At 45.3% G+C, this 19,763-nt stretch overlaps 2 protein-coding genes across 6 annotated transcripts in view; one reads left to right on the forward strand and one right to left on the reverse strand.

The window, feature by feature from the left end:
- Window positions 1-19,763, reverse strand: part of cnksr2a (connector enhancer of kinase suppressor of Ras 2a) — a 118,447-nt gene that overhangs the window by 4,640 nt on the left and 94,044 nt on the right. For 4 of the 5 annotated variants that reach the window (XM_066665907.1, XM_066665735.1, XM_066665818.1 and 1 more), the window contains 2 exons: window positions 18,511-19,027; window positions 13,425-13,630 (listed from right to left, as the gene is read on the reverse strand). In XM_066665907.1, coding sequence (XP_066522004.1) covers window positions 13,425-13,630; window positions 18,511-19,027 — 723 coding nt within the window. Of the gene's footprint in view, window positions 1-10,438; window positions 11,087-13,424; window positions 13,631-18,510; window positions 19,028-19,763 lie in introns of those variants that run through there. The other variant, XM_066665993.1, reaches the window with a different exon arrangement.
- Window positions 2,134-4,590, forward strand: LOC136665511 (kelch-like protein 34). Its single transcript, XM_066643122.1, has 2 exons — window positions 2,134-2,304; window positions 2,402-4,590. Exons 1-2 carry the CDS (start codon window positions 2,192-2,194, stop codon window positions 4,167-4,169), a joined length of 1,881 nt encoding a protein of 626 aa, XP_066499219.1. The 5' UTR covers window positions 2,134-2,191; the 3' UTR covers window positions 4,170-4,590.

The raw sequence follows: 19,763 nt of genomic DNA on the forward strand, positions 1-19,763 counted from the left end.
TGCACTGCAGGAAAAGATAACGCATCTCCTCGTTATTTTCAGAAATCCAATCTAACCAGTCTTATTCTTATCAGAATACATCACATACACCCCACTATTAGTAAAGACCTCTCACTCTCTTCAGTATGAATATGTGCATCTTTCTCGTTCTTCAGATAACTGACCATTAATAAGTGTGGTCCGTCTTACCACAAGGTTACTGTCTACAGATTGCCTTAGTAAGTTGACAAAATTATTTTTAGCCTTTCAGTTCTGGCTCAAAAGCAGACATGAACACACACCCGCCCTATTCCATTCCAGAAAAAAAACAGAAAAACATATTTAGCTGTTTTATTTACCCATTAAATGAAATGGATACGAGGAGATGAGAAGAATACTACATGCTGTAGATAGATTTTCATAAAAAGAACCTTAGCACCGAGTATAATTTTATTCATTGCTAGTAAATAAGAGGTGTGAAATATGATAAAAATATATGCAGAAATATGATAGTACTCCACCAATGGTATTTACTTCAGTGCATAAAGAATGTGTGCTTTGTTGCATCACATAAACATTTCTAAAATTACTTGATAATCAGTTTGAATATCAGCAAACTTCCAATTCCACCTTAAACTGGAGGAGTGATTTCATTCAGTGTGCACATTGGAAGTGTATATTTGTAGATTTACACAACATCTACACGTCAACTGGTCAACTGTTCAGCAGTTAGATATGCAGAAGTAACTTAATAATTTAGATATTTTAACTTGACTACATTTTAAAACTGGTCCATTTTAATGGAATTTGAATGTTTATTATTAATATCCGAGCATTCAACCCCCCACCCAAAAAAAAGAAAAAATACTGACGCATGTTCTACTATAGCAGTATTTGTGTTTGCTTGCTTTAAAATGGATGTCTTATTTGAACCTAGCTGTAGCTGTAATTTTGCCGACAAGGCTCCAAATCTGATCTTCCAAAAGCACAACAATATGGTGAACAAACCTTTGAAGAGATTGATGCCAACTGCAAGGTCACTGGCCCCCTTTAAATGTGAGGTAATAAGGGCAAAAGATGTCCAAGCGCATGGAATATACTGGCACCCTCATTCACGACCCGAACCACAACTGAAACAATCCTGCAAGATGAACCCGGACCTGGCAGCACTGGCATTAAGCTAGCAACCTTCCAATCAGTAATGCTGAGACACAATCAGTGCAAACATGTTTCAGTTTATTACTGCTTGCAGTGCTCACTATGGTGTTGTGAATTTTACAACACTCAAGTTACCAATTAGTGAGCGGAGGTGTTGTATTTTGAATCCTCTAGTCTGGGACAGAGTTTGAAGTTAATCCCCAGTGCTTGGATGCAGAGGATCACAGCCTACACTGCCGGGTGTAACTAGGAGCACTTTGAGAATGTCACTAGCAGCTCTCTCAAAATCTGCTCTGACACCCCCCCACATCGAGTCCCATTCCTGTCTTGTCTTTGCCAAGTGCTATTCGGGGAGGATGATGAGATAAATACATGAGGTTGGTGCACTTGCCGGGACAGAAATATCCATACATACACACACCGAACATAAATCAAATGCCAGCACAACCATGATCAGCCCAGCGTAAACACACCGCGAGCTGCCCTTGATAAGCCACACCTACTGTTATTTGTTTACTTAACCCCATCCTTGACCATTCACATCCTTCAGATGTTTGTCTGGCCTTCGTCTTTCAAGCTTTCTTGGCATTCCTTCGTACACTTACTTTATCACTCAATTTTCACTCTCACCCCTTCTGCTGTGCCTCTCTCTGTGGCCAAGTCCTCTTTGGATATGCCCCGTGTTTCTATTCCTGTCGGCGTGGTGATGTGGGCTGAGAGATGGGTGCTGGTGGCGGCAGACAGGAATCTGGTGATGACTAACCCTTTTATTTACTGAGGGCTGAGTTCACATCAGGCAATCTCGAGCAAACCAATACCCTCATCCCTCCAGCCCTGAAACTCCCAGCCAGGCTTGAGGAAAAGGGCACTGTTTGGAGGGTGCTGATGCAGAGAGGAGGGGGGTCAGATGCCCCCCTCCCCTCCCTTTTTTGTACTGGGAGTAGAGATATGCTTATCCTAGGAAAATAGAGGGGCGGATACAGGATAGTTGCCCCTTCCCTGCCAGGGTTGTTATGTTGATGTGTTTAGGGGCTGTCCACTGGTTGCAAAAGAGATGGTCAGCCCTCCCACTGGTACGTCAATCAACTATGAGCTACACATCCCAGCAGCTGCCCTCCTGAAAAGTGACCTTCTCTCGCTCATTCTGCACTGGGCAAGAAGAACAGGGGAGTCTCTCGACTTTCTCTCTCTCTCTTCCATCCAATTTCTCTCTTCTCTATGCACTTCTTTCTCCCAATCTCCTCTCCTTCTACCTCTCTCGTTTCACAATGAATTACTTTCTGATGTTCAGCAAGTCTCACGGTGAGGCAACGCTGTCACGGTTCCAGAAGCTGCGGCTGGAAAATAGGATGTGTGACGTTATTCTGGAAGCTCAAGGCAAGAAGTTCCCTGCTCACCGCACCTTGTTAGCCTGCTCCAGCGACTACTTCTGGTCAATGTTCCAGGAGCACAATCTGGAGTCTGGGACCTGCACTGTCACTTTACCAGCCCTGTCTTCTCCTGGCCTGGAGCAAGTGCTGGATTTCATCTATACCTCATGGATCTCACTGTCCCCATTCACTCTGGAGGACACACTGGAAGCTGCTTGCTACCTGCAGGTTACACAAGCTGTGGATCTTTGTACCGAGTACATCTTAGATCACGTATCCCTGGAAAACTGCTGCTTTTTTGCCAACGTGTCTGCCCGTTACGGCCTTATGGAGGCACTTGCAGCTGCCAACCGCTTTGTTGCAAGAAACATGGCTAGGTTTCTTGGCATCAACGGGAACATAACGGAGCTCCTGGAACTCAACTTCGAATCTTTGCAAGAGATCTTGGGAATGGAAGAGATGCCTGGAGTGAAGGAGACAACTTTGCTTCAGTTTGCTCTTGACTGGCTGAGTTACAACCCGTTACCTGCCCTGGAAAGTAATTCCTTACTCAGCCGGGTCAGATTCAGTCTTGTGCCTCCTAAAGAGCTGATACGTTTGAGTGCTCTGAAGCCAGCCTTAAAGACTCCCTTTATTCACAGCTTGGTGCAGAAAGCCCTCCATTACCATGTGCAGGGTCCCCTTCAGCCTCTACTTCAGACTGTCCATACAAACTTGAGAGCTACCACCAACAGAATACTGCTGGTAGGAGGAGGGGCAGAGGCAGACCGGCCCCAGACGCAGATCCAGAGCTATGATCATTGCAGCAGAAAGTTCTATCCACTGTCCATTACTATGCCAACAAAGCTTCAGTATCAAGGGGTATGTGTGGTAGGCAATTTCCTGTATGTGCTCGGAGGGGAGATGGTGGAAGTGGATGTGGAGAACGAGAAGACAGCTGTAATGACGGTCTCTGACCAAGTGTGGCGATACGACCCTCGGTTTGAGTCTTGGGAGGAGGTGGAACCACTGCTGCAGAAGAGAGCACAGTTCTCCTGCTGTGTGGTTGGGGGAGTGATTTATGCCATAGGAGGTCGAGGTCAAAGAGGAGAGCCTGCCCTGACCTCAGTGGAGAGGTACGACATGAGGGCAGGATGCTGGCGTAGTGGAGTGTCTTTGCCACATCCTGTACATGGACAAGCTTGTGCCACCATTGGCAGAGGGGTGTACATCTCTGGTGGCATCCATGGCAGCCAGACTCAGAGTAGCAAGGAAGTGCTATTTCTCAACACCCTTGACCGTGTTGCTTGGGAAAGGCGCTCTGCCATGTCCATTGCCAGATTTGGCCACCAAATGGCAACAATAAAGGACCGGATCTATGCCTTCCTGGGGCTGTACGAACCATTTTGTGACATCGAGCGCTATGATCCGGAGCAAGACCAGTGGACTCGACTGAAGCCTCTTCAGCATGACCGCTTCTGCTATGGGTTGACAGTGACCGGAGGTGGTCGTGTGCTGATGTTTGGAGGTCGAAAGTGGCAGGACGGACAGGAGGTCTGCACTCCTGATGTGCTGGAGTATGACCCGGAATATGATAGTTGGAAAAAAGTGTGTAAGCTTCCAGGCCCGCTGTGTGGGACACAGTGTGCTGTAATGACCATCCCTGATCCTGTAGAGCCATAAGAGCTCCAGTCCATTCCATATACACACAGAGAAGGTGAGGGTTTCCACTACCTGACTCTCTGCCACAAGTGACAGGGAAGGAGGAAGGATTACAGATTGTACAAAAAGTATCAATGGCACCTGTGAATGTGGGGAACCAATTTTAAAAGGCATCGGTGGAAGGGGGGCGAACTAGTTGTATGCAGACTTAGTGGACCCTAACTCTAGCAAGATGCCATCATCTGTTCCCCGTGGAAGTGGATCTGCTCCACTGGACAGAGTGATACAGAGGAATCTTGGCACTGGAGTCACTGCAGGATGACCTGAACTCTGGAAGCCACTATATCAGAGCTGTCCTCAAATCCAGACTTTGGGTACAGGTTCCAGGCCAGGATTTTAGACATGGCTGGCTGGTATGACACAATACCTGGCCAGTCAGTTACATTAGTTGCAGCTGTAGTGTCTGGCCTGGAACCAAGGATCCAAGATCTGGATTTGAAGACCTCTGCACTGGAGTGACACGAGGCTGGTCTCAACAATTTTCCAACAAAAGACAGGCCCGCACTTCTTCACAGGACTTAACTAAGGATAGCAAATGCAGGTGAAACAGAAGGTCAATAAATCATAAGAGGCAATTATGTAAGGCGTAGAGCAAGGGAATGCGCATATGCTTGGATATAAACTGCATATTTGGCAAGTGTGAGAGATATTAAGTTTTATGACAGAACTGCAATGGCCAGTGAAGGTTAGAGACAGAGAGCTTGGGTAGGGGAAAGGACAGCAGTTGAAAAGAAGGAGAATACAAATACAGGAGATGAAGGTTAAAGTTAAAAACAGCATTGAGACCATCGAGGTACGTGAAAGCACTGTAATTCAGTGAGAGTGTAAAGGTCTCTGAGTGTGTGTGTGGGATGAAGCTGAGAGAACAAAAACGTAGCTTTAGCATCCAAAAGCACTCAGGAAATCTGCACAGACAAACACGAAAAAGCTGGTTACTCACTTGCTCAAAATTCAGCGACCTCACTGGAATCCAAAATGAGCTCTGGAGTGCTTTGCAATGATTAATGTTGAAAATCTAATTAGGTGGACAACTGAGTGGAAGTAGTGGAGACCCTTAGGTATGCATCAAAATGACTGTATGTGTCATGATCATTTTTGGAATGTAATAAAATGTGCTCATCTGCCCTGAGCAAACCCCTTTCTGCTCTGCATTCTAAACCGCTTTGGACCAAATCCTCCACACGAATCATGGCGACTCAGCAGCACACTGGGGGAATGCATGAATATATGTCTAGATTGTGAGAGCCCTCTGAAGAAGCCATTTGCAGCAATTCATTCCCCATTTGTTTTAATGAGCTTAAACTAAATGAAATGATTAATGAGCGATGTTCAAATTGAGAGAAGAAGGAGCACAAGGGTGTGGTAATTAACGCACAGAAGTGATAGGGGCCAGTACGATTACAACAATTTAGCGCCAGGTGGCCTGAGACCACCAGAGATTGACTGAGGCAGGAGGAGGTGGCCGAGAGTATGTGTGTGTGTGTGTGTGTGTGTGTGTGTGGGGGGGGGGGGGTGGTAATTTGCAATAACACAAGGAAAGCAATGCAATCTTCACCATAGCTGGGAGAGAAGTGACGGGGGTGGAGGGATGAATGGAGTTAGATGCCTATTAGCTCTGGCTGTTGAACTCTGAAGAGGACGCAGATTCTGCCTCATCCCCTGAGCCGGGGAACAGGCCGCTCCGCCGGTTCTTTCATCCGCTAATGCTTTAGCTGAGCCTGTTAGTGCTGCAGTGGAGCCTTGGACTCCCAAAGCACAGCAAATGGGAAACAGAAGCTGAGCCTGTGTCTTGAAATGGGCCTCTCTGACTGTCATTATCTCAGTGGAAGAAAGTGACTTATCATCTCAGACAGTTTATGATAACATTCAAACTGGGACCTATAACAGGAACACGGCATGAGCAACTGTTTGTGAGGAAAAAAATTAATTTTTATTACTTCAACCACATTTGTCTTCAGTTCGGAGAAATCAACAACCTGCTAAATAAATAACCCAATAAATAAAATAAAAATTAATCTTTGCCAGGTATTAAGCTAAACACAACACTTACAAACGGCACGGCCCCAAATCACATGCCTAATTAGAACTAAACCTAAAATAAATAAATATCAGACAGTAGCATGGGTTGACTAGATTGGTTACAGTAACGTTGTAAAGGCATCTCGGGGTTTTATTTGCTGGGTGTTTACACCTTGTTTCTTCACAATGACGAACGGAGGAAGATAAGAGATAAGATACACAGTATTGATCCTGAAGGAAATTGTAGAAGCATCGTCTCAGTTTAAACCCTCCTACACTCGCAGTGAAAAAGAGCTGCCAATATACATAGTATATCACAGAATTCATGTGCAGTTTCTTTTTTTTAACGTTTATGCTGTCTGTTAACAAACACGATGAAAACCACAACCAATAACAGATTTTTAAGTTTAATGTGTCATTTATTTTTTTACTGTAGCTTTTGTTTTGCTTGAAAGGAGGATAAAGTAACTTGCTGCCTCTAAGGATGCTGCAGAATGTTATAATGCTCTGCTTCCTCTGAGGCAGATTCTGAAGAAGTACTTCCCTGCACATTTGCGTTATGATTGCTGCCTCTGAAGGAGCTACAGAATGTTACACTGTAATGTTCTCTTCTGAGGCAGAGCCTAAGACAAATTTGAATAGTACATCATTTCTGCCTTAGAGGAAGCAGAGCATTATTATACGTCACGCTGCAGCTTTTTCAGAGGCAGCCATCTTAAAAATCGAGCGTGCAAAATATACTTCTTCAGTATCTGCCTCAGAGGCACAGACTTACATTATCCTCCATTTAAACTAAACCCAATGCTGATATTTTTGCAACACGTACTTGCAAACCATAACTCCGCCCTATGTGTGCTATCCAATCACATTCGCCCCCACCTGTTGGCTGGTAACCAATTACATGGCTTCTGCCTTGAAAGCACCGCTGCCTCCAAAACCATTTTGAGTAATGATTTTTGCACACGAGCTCTTGGAATACCTTCCTTACCTTACTATTCATTCCTTTACTGTGGTTTTCTTCCTTTTAATCATCAAACAGGATAAACACACCCTTCTTTGTGTGCAATTCTTTTTAACTGCTAGTGTAAGTTCACAGAAGGACAAGTGGGTGGGCATGTAGGCGCGCAGAAGGAAAAGTAAAGGAGGCTAAATAAAAACATAGGGCGTTTCTACAGGAACGCATGGCAAGATAACCAATCTAGTAACCACATAGTGTTAATTAGGTAAACATTTCATAGGCTCTGAAAGCAAATCTAGCAGGATCTACATACTGATACTGGCTATATAATCACATGATCAAGTAAATAATACAACAGTTCAATAGAGAAGACAAATCTGCTTCTACTACAGTATGGTGTGAGAGTATTCCACCCCTCAGAGAACCCATGTACATTATAATACACATATTAACCTAGCTAATCTTATCATACATGAAAACTCAGAACATTTGGAATAGTCTAAAAATCACACAAAGTAAGTCCTTTTGGATTTCTCTGAGAGCTTGATTGCTTTTGGTTGATGTGCACATCCACTTTTGACGCACAGTTCAGTCTAAAGTGAGACGAAAGACAGACTCTTATTCATCCACCGGCACTCGTTTTCAAACCAAAAATCAAAGAACAGGAAGGTAAAAGAATACAGCATGTGAAGTGCGTTACACTGGATCTGAGCCATGCAGTACAGCGCTGCAGCTGCACACGCAAGTATGTACATACACAGACGCTCCGGATCAGCAAGTGCCGACGCACAATTTATATCAAGAGCTGCAGACAGCTGTGGAGGAGAGTTTGGTAACCAAGGAAACAGCCTTGCTGCTGCGAGCATGCTCAGTGCTGAGACGGGAGGCAGTCACAAACCCCTCGCTCGTCTCGACCTGAGCTACGCTACTGCGCACAGGAGGACACGAGAGCTAGGTACAAACTAAAGCACAAGAATGCCATCTTCCACTTTGGCGAGAAAATGGAAAGATTCTGCAGCATAGCCCAAGGTGCCAAAACTCTCTTCCACTACTGCAACCAGGGATGTAGTGGTTAAACACAGGCAGTAAAATCTCAAGCTTATGGTGGTCTAGTGTCTTTACAGCTGACTGAATCATCCCAAACCAACTCAGCCTGGGACTAGAACAGTGTTTCACCTTAAATCAACTGGTTTTATGTAGGACTGGCCGGAATTACGGCCTCTGCTAGTGTTTGTTTGCTTGTGATTGATTCAGAGTCACTCCAGAATTCTAGATAATTCTCACAGACACCAGTGTCAGAGCTAGAGGCTTCTTTGATCACATTTTACCACAAGATAAATTAATTATAACCCATTAATTAGCTGCTGTCCTCAATATATGTATTCAAATATAGTGATTTTATAATGAATGATTGATATAGTATCTACTCACAATCAAACTTAATTCATATGAATAATATTAGAATTCATAAAAATAGTATAAAGCCAAAATTTAGTAAAATAATATATTAGCAATAGGAAAAATGACGTCACAAGACACATAAGCAATTACGTCTTTGAGGTGTTCTTCCCAGACTTATTTTGCCCTAATTTTAAGAAGTTTTACTCCTCATAGAACGTTGGGGTAAATGATTGGTTGGGGTGTGTTTACGTTCCACTGCATCCCTGGTTGTGATTTCAGAACGCTGACTGGCCAGTGCCAGTATTGAAAAAAGAATTACTGCACACTTGTGTTTCATGTCACTGCAAATCTGAGCAAAAGAATCAGTACAGCAGGGTTCAGGGTGTGGATCTTCCTGCAGTTCATTTGCCAATGCTCATGCTTCAAGTCCGATTGTAGAAAAGCAGGCTCTTGAAAAGATGGCCCTAGAATCACAGAGGCAGTGGCTCTCTACCATCACTTGTGCTGAAAGCTGTGTGTCTGTCAAAGCCCACGCACTTCTCTCCGAGCAGGCGGCTGTAATCATAGGCTTCACCCGGCAAAGCCCACAGGTAGCTGCGCAGAAAGACTTCCGCAGCACAGACCAGATTTATAAATGCTCACTTTCAGCTCCTTAGATCTCTAAGGACACAGTCTGAGGAGATGAGATTCACACACACACACACACACTGTTGCACCTCCACACTCATGGTGATGTGAGGCTGCACTTTGACGGGGGGCCAGCCCACTGTGCAAGAGCAGATCTACTTTATATAAACATCTCATATATGAATGGATATTTACAGTATTGTGCAAAATTCAGAGCTTAGTTATATTTATTTCATTGTTTCTGACAGAATTTATTATATATATATCAGTGATGTTATTCTGCACCACAGTTCAGTCTTTGAAGTTGGCCAAATTGTAGTTACAAATTACACTCATCCATTAAAGGAACACTATGTAATATTTTTACTTTAAAATTACAGCTTTAAATTCATTGTGATGCTTCACTGAGCAGTAAAAGGGAGAATAGAGCCTCTGGCATTACTACTTCGAGCACTGCAGAAACTACACTATGTAACTTTTGAGAGAGGGTAGGAAACCACACCCCCTCCCTCCTTCTCCCCACTGATTTCAGTATAGTGCTGTAAAAATGAATTGCAGCACTTTACTGAAATAAATCTTTTTTAAATCTTTAATGTACTAAATAAAAAACTTTGAAACCCTTTCCTAGAGTTGCTTTAATAAGAACTACACCCTATCCTGTATCGTAGGGCAAATTTCCTTTTCTCTGTCAGTTTCTTGACATATACATGTCCTTTCAGACCCATAGTGTTGAGTTGTCTCAGTAATAGAATGGTGAATTCTGTCCTGCACAATACTGTATATATATACAGTGTGTGTGTGTGTGTGTGTGTGTGTGTATGTGCTGTAAAATAGAAAATATTATGAACAGAACGTGTGTGTTTTTGTGTGTGTGTGTTTGTGTGTGTGTGTTTGTGTGTCTATGGCTGCAAGAACAACTCCCTTTCAAGGAAAGAAGAAGCTTGTGGAAAACTATTGTGGAGCGAGAGAAAAATCCACATCCGTCGGCACTTACTCAGAGCTACAGGCAAGATCTTTATGTTTAATTCAATACGGGAGATTAAGCAACGTTTGGCACGGAGCCAGAGTAGTTTCTAAAATGGCTTTTCAAAAAAGTCCAGGCTGTAATTATGGCCGATGCATTGTGTTGTAGCAAAGGCGGCAAGATTAAATCAGAAAGGGTCATTCAATTTTCTCCCATGAAGTCGAGCTTATGTAATTATCAGCAGTGGCAAGCATGGGGGCCCAAGCACTACAGTGTTTTTAATCTTACATGTAGCTCCTTTAATTCTTCAGTCAAAACTTTCTTTCTCTTTGTTTTTGTTCCATTGTCTAAGGGTTTAGTTCCAAAGGTCCTGTATTCCATCCTGTGGCTCTGGTTTCGGTTGTGGTTCTGTGTCCAGCTGCGGTTTAGAGTCTTATCTAAAGCCCTTTGAGTAAAGGTGGGCTGGTAGCCATGGTAACCATTGGGCTGCTAGCAATGCCAGCATCCAGCAGTTGGACCCACAGCTTGGAGTACACAGAGGACACATCAACAGTGAACTCTGCTAGAATCCAGTGAAAACACAATGACTTGCCATTTCGCTTAGGTAAATAATCGCAGCAGCCAATTAAATACAGTGCTGATGTTTCTGAACAAGAGGGCAGCCCGAACAAGAGGGACTCAGACGTGAGTCTCAATGTAGGAGTGTGTGTGTGAGAGCGAGGGGGCTCGTGGGGTGGGCTCCGGGGTGGACCCTGGGCTGGGCCCGGAGACGGGGCTGGACTGGCGCTCCTGCTTTTCCTCCGCCAAGAAAAGCTCCACGTACGTTTTCTTCCACTCCTGGAACTCGGAGGACGAGAGCTTGGATTTGGTCAGCAGCTTGTCAATCACTGCCAGCTCCCCTTCCCTGTCCTATTGGAGCGCAGAAAGAGAGCAGTGGAGGCGGCAGGTTACAAATGCATCAGAGCAAGCTCAGGTCAAGGTCAGGAGGTGAGAGTCAGGAGCGCACCACAGGCTTTTAGCTCACTTACAAAAAGAAAAAGAAAAATACAAATAATAGCAGTGCAGTGAGCAGAGCTGCAAGGGCGTGCGGGGCACACACACACACACACACAGTCCTGAGCAGAAGTTTTGGCCCCCTTAATAAACTTTGCAGACGTTCAAATGTAGCCATGTACCCATCCTTTACAGAGAACACACATCTAAAGACTTACCTTAAAGCTACACTAGGTAAGATTTGTTAGCTAAGTTTTGCACTTAGGCTCCCCTTACAGTTGCAGAATGTAATTCGCTTTTACAGTGAAACCAAGTGAGAAGGAGGGTGGTTTCCTGCCTGCTTCCAAAAGTTACCTAGTGCAGTTTCTGCAGTGCTCAGCCTGGAGTAGCAAGAGTACAGGCTTTTATTCTCCGTATATTCCAGGTCAGCGGATTTTGAGGCCATAATTTTAAGGTAAAAACACTACCTACTGTTGCTTTAACATAAAATGTGTCCCACATTTTTGATTTTCTTGTCAGTTTGAAAGACAGAAATGTCGGAAATGTGCATTCTCTGTAACGCATGTGTTACCATCACTTACAAATATCAACAATACATGCCGTTTGACCAAGGGTGCCCAAACCTTTGCACGTTACTGTACATACCATGCTATGAGTTGCCCAGAATCCTCTGGCACTGTGGGCCTCTCTGCCCCTACATAACATCCATGTGTCCTATCTTGCTGGGGGGATGCCTACAATACCCACAATGCAACAGGATACTGTTGGAGAACAAGCACACAACAGCAGCGGACATGACCTGAGCCCAACCGGAGCACACCGGAGTGGGCCAGGGGGCACAGGAGCCAGAGCCAGAGCTAGAGCCGGAACCAGAGCCATAACAGCCGAAAAACAGAAGCGTTAGCCTCAACCCCAGAGCCTGCAACACACTCCTCAGAAGCCAGGCACATGTTAGTAGACAGAGGAACACAGACACGACTCTAAGACAGCAGCACAGGACCTAGTGTTGCCGGGACAAACCTGATCTGATATCGCAATGAGAACATCTAGGGTCGATTATGATGGAGTAGATGTAGACGTATTAGGATGAATATAAAATATCATTGTGGAGGCAGAACTAAGTAGGGGGCTTATGGCATTTATGACCTTTATGAATGTGTGTTATTCTCTTCAAACTAATTGTTTTACAGGGTTAATGGACTTTACATATATGAAGTGACACTTCCAAGATAGCAAACATTTTTTGGCCAAATCTGTGTCCGTTTTGGCTCAGGCACAGCACTGGCATGTGTTGTGTGGGCCAGACGAGGGCCAACTGTCATGAGCTGGGCTTGACTAAGGTTACGTGACACTGGCCAAATTGACATTTGTGATTTGGCCAGGTTTGTTCCACAAAGGTGGGCATGTGGCTGAGCTGAAGGAGGTAGACTCACTGTGAGTAAATGTCATCATTCAAGGCCAAATGTGGGCCATAAGAGAACTACTGATGTGCCGCATTTGGGCCAAAATTCATTGCTATATGGGGTCTGGGCCAAAGTTCTGGCGCACATCTAGACCACCCGTAACCCAAGTCAAGCCTGGCACACAACCTTTGTCCCACGTCTGACTCACACAACATTTTCCAGTAGCGTAAAAGAGCCTCAAGTGCCAAAACTCACACAGATTTGGCCCAAATTTATCTACTATGTGAGATACGTTCCACAACACCCCTGACACAGGTGGGCCGGGAGATGAGGCAGCCAAACTCACCCTCAAGACTGAATGTGGGCCATAAGAGACCTGTAGATGTGCCATATTTGTCATCTGGCTTGCCACAAGTCCAGATTATATTGGCCAGATGCCAGGTGAGTTGTGGATTAATTGCCTTAATTGCCAAAAAAAGGCTCATAGGTGTGTGCTCTTTGGGTAGATTAGCACAACGCTAATACCTGGCCACTGCCTCTTTTTTATATTAGCCTTGTTGGCACAGTGCAAATCTAAATAAATCACGTCTCAGGGACCAAACTACTGCTGGCTACTTGTGAGGGTGAGGATCCAGCTGAGTTACTCTGGAGGACTCACCTGTACCTTTGAATTAAATATTCAGGAAAATAAAGACTGGCCTGAAAGCGGCTTTTCTGACACAGTTGGTTTCCCTGACCAGGGCGGCTGCCTTCAGAGCCCCACAGATTCTGGACAGACGGACCCAGAGACAGACAGGACAGACGGAGACGCGCACAGAGACACACAAACAGTCTGCAGCTGTACGGGGTACCTTCAGCGTGCTCTGCAGGATGCGCAGGCGGTGCACTTTGTCATTGAGCAGCGGGTCGTTGCAACGGCGCACAAAGGAGTGCTTGTAATCAAGACGGGTGGAGAGACGCCGCTCACCCAGCGGAGACAGGCTGGCGCGCTCCAGCGCCCGGTACAGGTCAACCAGAGAGTCTGCGTGGCCCTGACGCTCCATGTCCTGCTCCCCACCTGAAGGGGGAGCCACACACAGCAAGGAGTTAGAGGAGAGGGGACACTGGAGAACAAGAGTAGACACAGGCTCTGTGGTAAAATCTGCTGTGAATCCATTAGCCATTAATGCTACACCGATGGTGTGATTTAACTTGAGGTAAAACACAAATAAACAAAATGTCTGGTCGCGGACCCCCAGTCAAGTATGGCATATATTTGTCCTTTGGCAGTTATGGTTCTCCTCCAAGTGTGTTGAGCTGTCCAGGGCAGTTCAAACAGATGTCGTGGCTGGCTTCACATGTCTCAGAGGCCGTGTGTGTTAGCTTTTACTCTCATTCTTGAAGGTGGTCCTGGATTGCCCCAAGCTATGCCTTTAACAGAACACTATGTAATATTTTACCTTATACCGCTTCAGAATCATTGTGATGCTCCAGTGACATGTAATAAGGAGAACAGAGCCGCTGTTGTTGCTACTCTGAGCTCAGCACTGCAGAAACGGCACTATGTAACTTTTGAAGGAGGGTAGGAAACCACCCCCCTCACCCCCAACCCTTTGCCTTATACCTCATTCCCACCAAGACCTTAAACTCCCCACCCCTAGGCAGAATGGAGGGGTAGGACTAGATTTTAAGGACAGGGACTGAAATAGGATTCACACTAAGAGTTGATGGTCACTCAGGGACAAACCGAGAAGCAATGGGTGTGATTTTTTTGTCCCGTTCCCTGGATTTTAGAGCTAATTTTGGGAGTTCTATTCGAAGATGGAGAGCCGCAGCTGTGCTGTGGGTGCTGGGTTTGTCCCGATGTCGTCTCCCTGGCTAAACAATGGAGTCTAATAGTAGGGGAGCAAAATAAAATTGAGGCGTCCCCGGCGTTAGCAGGCCTTAATTATTAATTATTCCTGATCTGCGCAGAAATCTGTAAACATTCCGCTCGCCTGGCTCCTCTCGCCTCTCTTTGAAGCACTCATCATGTCTCTCTACACCCACGCATCCTTTCTTTCTCTGCCTGCAGCCTCAGCGCTTGCGCGCACACACACACACACGCACACACACACAAGTGTGGCTCTGTCTAGGCATTTTTCCCTCAGCAATGAACATCTTTTGCTTGCTCTGACACACACACACACACACACATCCTACTGCTCGCTTTTTCACACAAACATACACTCACAGGCAAATTGGGAGAGAGAGAGAGAGAGAGAGAGAGAGAGAGAGAGAGAGAGAGAGAGAGAGAGAGAGAGAGAGAGCAGCAGAAAATCGGTTCGCTGACAGTACAAGCCACAGAGATGAAGGGTGACATGAGATCATAGCTGTGTTCACAGCTTTATCTCCTTCCTACTTCCTCCCTGAGTCTCCACAGAACATTAGCTCTCCTCTGGACACTCCCAGGTGGGTCATCCATCACCTGGACACAAACTGAATGAGAGGGAGGGGCTTAATACTGCTGATTCTGAGGAGGATGTTGGCGTATGCGTTTGGAGTGTTTTTCCTGGAAGAGAGATATCTCTGTGTGTGTGTGTGTGTGTGCAAGAGAGACAAAAATGGAGAGAATATCAAGAGAGAAAAGAAAAAAGGCAGATGAAGGAGAGAGGGAAAGGGAGAGCTAGAGAGAGTGAAAGATGAAGAGAAAGACTGTGTGTGTGTGTGTGTGTGTGTGTTTGCGCGCGCGTGTGAAGACGCTGCTGGGCCTCGGTGTAATTAGCTGGAATTGACTGTGTTTGGAGAGAGTTAGACGAGAAAAGAGGACACACTTCCTCAGGCTCATTCACTCTCTCAGCACAGAGTCACTTCCACGGCTGGCCACGCGGGGGCAGCACTCCCTCACAGAGCCTAGACGCCCCACTGCTACCACAGCGTCCATAAAAAGAAAAAAAAAAGAAAAAAAAAGAAAAAAAAAGAAAAAAGAAAAAAAAAAGAAAAAAAAAAAAAAAAGAAAAAGAAACCCTCTATCAGACTCTTGGGGTGTGTTTATAGTTGTCAGCTTTGTTGGGTTTAAAACAAACCCTGGATTCGATTTCTCTGTTAATGTGGTTCGTTAGAGTAAGTGTGAATGCTTCCTTCTGAACAGAAACCTATTTGACTGTAAATGTGTCAGTGTGAATGCTAAGAGAAAACAAGTGAAAAAATGTAACAGAGTATTTGGTTTGGACCACGGGATCCACAGGTATAAGCTTAAGTGGGTCCCCATGTCCAGTGCCAAAGGACTCTTCTGCAGAGCAGTGGAACTGTTTTCTTTCTGGAGTGATGGGTCTCCATCCAACATCCAGTACCTTTGGGATATACTGGAGCAGCATTTGTGCATTTCTGTGTGTATGTGTGCGTGCGTGTGTGTGCGCGCGTGTGTGTGTGTGGCCCCAGGAGGATGGTGTGAGGCTCAGTCACGATGGCTATGTTCTGCTGCTCCACGCTCTTCAGCAGGTGGTGGAACAGGCTGCAGCTCAGGCCTCAGAGAGCATGACTAACATTATACGCCTCCACACAGACAGAGAGCGGGAGAGAAGGAGAGGGAGTCTGAAAGAAAGAGAGAGTGAAGGAAAGAAAGAGTGAAAGAGAGAGAGCAAAAAAGAGCAAATGAGAAAAAGGACAGTGTGTGTGTGTGTTGTGTGTGTGTGTGTGAGAGAGAGAGAGAGAGAGAGAGAGAGAGAGAGGGAGACTGACAGAAAAATGATGAGGGAAAGAAAGAAGCACGGATGCAGAGGTGGAGGGAGAGAAAAACAGAGGGATGCCGACATGAGAGAGAAAGGGAGAGATAGAAATAAATGTATAATATAAATAAATGGGTGCATATAGATAGATAGATAGATAGATAGATAGATAGATAGATAGATAGATAGATAGATAGATAGATAGGGAGGAAAAAGAGAGCACGAGGAAAGTGAGCTTCAGCAGCTCTTCTCTTGATCGTGTGAATGGGAATCAAAATCAAACAGCAGATTTCAAAGGTACCACCGTGCCCTAGTTACAGTTTGTTCCTAATGAGGCGTGCTATTAAAACTTAATTAAGATCTGATCACAAATTTAGGTGCTTGCGGGACTTTCTTGAAGTTTCAGAACGTCACATTTTAGCAACAAGCTTCTGCTAACACCAAGGTCCCTGACAATTTACTGCCATTATAATCAGGTTTAGCTTTATTCCTTTAAAATCATAGGGTGGGGGAGTGGGGTTGGGGTTAAGGGTCAATTTCTCACATCCCTGGTTATTATCATTGAGGTAATAGTCTGTAATAATGGTACTGTGCAAGTATATGTGGTCCCCCATGGTACAAAATATGTAAGTGTACCCCCAAAAGCATAACAAGATCCTTGTTAATCCATTTTCACAGTCATTGTGAAACCCAATCCTGCACGTTTCTGAGGTGCCTTGGTCAAAATATCCATTTAACTTGAGTATTTCTTACCCTCATTACTTGCTAGCAGCTCAATATAGATTCACAGTATGTCACACACAGAGTGGGCTTGAGACACACCGCACATGGTCATTCCACAAGTGAACACAGTTCTAGGTTCACACTGCATGGTTCTCCCCCTGTTTTTAAGCGCCTGTTACTTTAAAAGAGAATGAGCCACACACAGCTCACCCTCGAGTATGCAGCAACATCGAATGAGGCACACAGAAGATCTGGGTTTAGCTGGAGCTGGAGTGGTGCAAAGGTAGGGGAATTAAAGAACACAAAATGCAGGAAAACCACTTTTCATGAAAGACAGTCTGGTATACTTTATGAGTATAAACTCAAACTTTAGCCCCACTAAAAGTGTATGTAAGTATGTTTCACATGGTTTAACCGTGTCTACACACTCCTACATAAGCGCAGGTCCAGCGGACATGCAGACAAAATGAAGTTCTGTACCGACCACAACAAAGGCAACAGTGAGAAATCCCATTATCAAATGAGAACAGATTACAAAGCTGAAATAGCTGTCTTTTCTGCTGTTTACTGCAGTCTGTGTAGCTCACGACTCAAACTAATAAACAAAGAGCTGCTTTCACAGCCAGACGGCAATATCTTTCTCATAATCCTGGGCTCACCAGCGCTGCTATTTGTAATACCGTCACATACAGGGGCTTACGTCTAATAACAGCAGCTAGCATTAATAATAAATGTTCGTGCTGACAGAACAACAACAAACAACTTTCTCTTTTCCTTTTAAATGTGCTCTGACTCACTGCTGCACAACCTACATGCTACAAAACAACATTCTGATCAGCTGTAGCCGCCAGTGTGTTTATGTGGAAATACACTGAATTGTACTGTATATATTTGATGGAAAAAGCGCATGATTAAAAAGTGAATTGGAATTATATCAAGCAGTGGTCTTTATTTTTAATGGTCTCCTTGGGGCTCAGAGAAGGCCTAATTAATCCTGACAACTATGAACCAGCTGGTTTTAATTTTACATGTCGTGCTGAAGCTGGGCAAGTATCTCAGTCCTATTCTGATTTCACTGAAAAACTCTGCTCAGAAACTCAAGGGTTAAAATTGTGAAATTGTCCACTTGGGATCTCCCCCCCTTGTGGTATCAGGGGAGATAGAGCCAAACAAGAACTCCCGCTGGCGAGGCCTTCAGAACCCGAACTGAAGGCCTTATGTTAAACTAAGTTCAGTGTGTTTTAAAGCAACAGTAGGTAGTATTTTTACATTAAAATGATAGCTTCAAAATAATTGTGATGATTCACTGGCCTGTAATAGGCAGAACAGAGCCTCTGTTGTTGGTACTCAGGGCTCAGCACTGCAGAAACCACACTATGTAACTTTTGGAAGTGGGTAGGAAAGCACCTTCCCCCTTGATTTCAGGACAGTGCTGTGAAAGTCAAATACATTTTGCAGCATGCAGAGCCCAGGAGCCAAATTTACATAGTGTTGCTTTAAAACAGTCAGTCAACCTTATGACACCCACCGTTGTCGAGGCAGTTGCTGCGGCTCAGCTCCCGGCGCTGGGGGTCCCGTTGTTCAGCAATGCTGGAGGAAGGCGTGAGAAGGGCGTGCAGGCCGCTGTCCCGGGGCAATGTGAAGCTGCGGGGTTTCCCCCCGGCCATCATGGGATCACGGAGTCTGTCTCCCTGGGTGGCGGGGAAGGGGCCGTAGTGCTCCTGCAGTAGAGTGCGCTGGGCTGGCAGCGTGGACTGCCGTCTGTACTCGGGGGACAGGCCTACGCCGGGCTCGCAGAACACTGCGTCCTCTAGGGGCAGTGTCTGCAGGTAGTGAAGCCCTGAGCTAGTCAGGGGTGTCTCGATCAGGTCCTGCCACGAACGTCTCTGGCTGGTTGATTTACGGGCAGGAGAGCCTCCCCCACTGCTGCTGCCGCCCCCTGGAGGCTCGGAGCGATATTCCTCGTGAGAAGAGCGAGACTGCGAGGTCTCAGTGGATGACAAGCGTCCGTGTTTGGGTTCTAGGTATGGACTCGCACAGCTCATCTGGAGGAAAGAGAGAGAGAGAGAGAGAGAGAGAGAGAGAGAGAGACAGAGAGAGAGAGAGAGAGAGAGAGAGAGAGAGAGAGAGTCAGAGATCCTCTATGCTGTCCACCTCAGCTAGTGGGCGATACGGCATGCATAATTAGCATCAGCTACAGGGGTATAAAGCCCCCACAATTGGCTGTGGGGCTGTGGAACTGTGTGGAGTGCACATTTTAAGTTCCTACCCTCCTCCAAATGTTACATACATAGTGCAGTTTCCGCCGGTACTGAGCCCAGAGTAGCATAACAGAAGCTCTATTCTCCATATTACAGTACAGTGGAGCATCACAATGAGTTTGAAGCTGTAATTTTAAGGTACAAATATTACAGTGTTCCTTTAACTTGGAAAACGACCATAAAAAAGCATTCATCACTTTTAATTTTATATGCTACATTTTGACCACCACCAGCAGGGGACGACATGACCATTTTCCTACTTTGAGACACTAGAAAAAGAAAGCAATCAGCCCTAGTTGGACGGGTTTGGTTTTCCATGTGGACAGGGTTCATTATCTGCTATGAAGGACTAGAAGATAAAGTCAATTGAGTGATGGATATATTTGATGGGAGGGCTGTTCTCAGGACAGTAGCAACAGTCTAAAATCTCCAGTAGCTCTGCTGTGTCTGATCCACACTGTGTGATGGCAATGCATGAATCAGGCAGCCAGTCGCATCTGTTATTTCCACCTAGGTTTCT

This window comes from Hoplias malabaricus, chromosome 1, assembly GCF_029633855.1.
Source record: "Hoplias malabaricus isolate fHopMal1 chromosome 1, fHopMal1.hap1, whole genome shotgun sequence".
Classification (NCBI taxonomy): Eukaryota; Metazoa; Chordata; class Actinopteri; order Characiformes; family Erythrinidae; genus Hoplias; species Hoplias malabaricus.

Excerpts from the sequence above, each read along its gene's own strand:
- LOC136665511 (XM_066643122.1), top strand. The coding sequence starts at position 2,192 with ATGGTCAGCCCTCCCACTGGTACGTCAATCAACTATGAGCTACACATC. Across the intron at positions 2,305-2,401 it reads CACTGGGCAAGAAGAACAGG|CACAATGAATTACTTTCTGA; the intron begins GGAGTCTCTCGA and ends CCTCTCTCGTTT.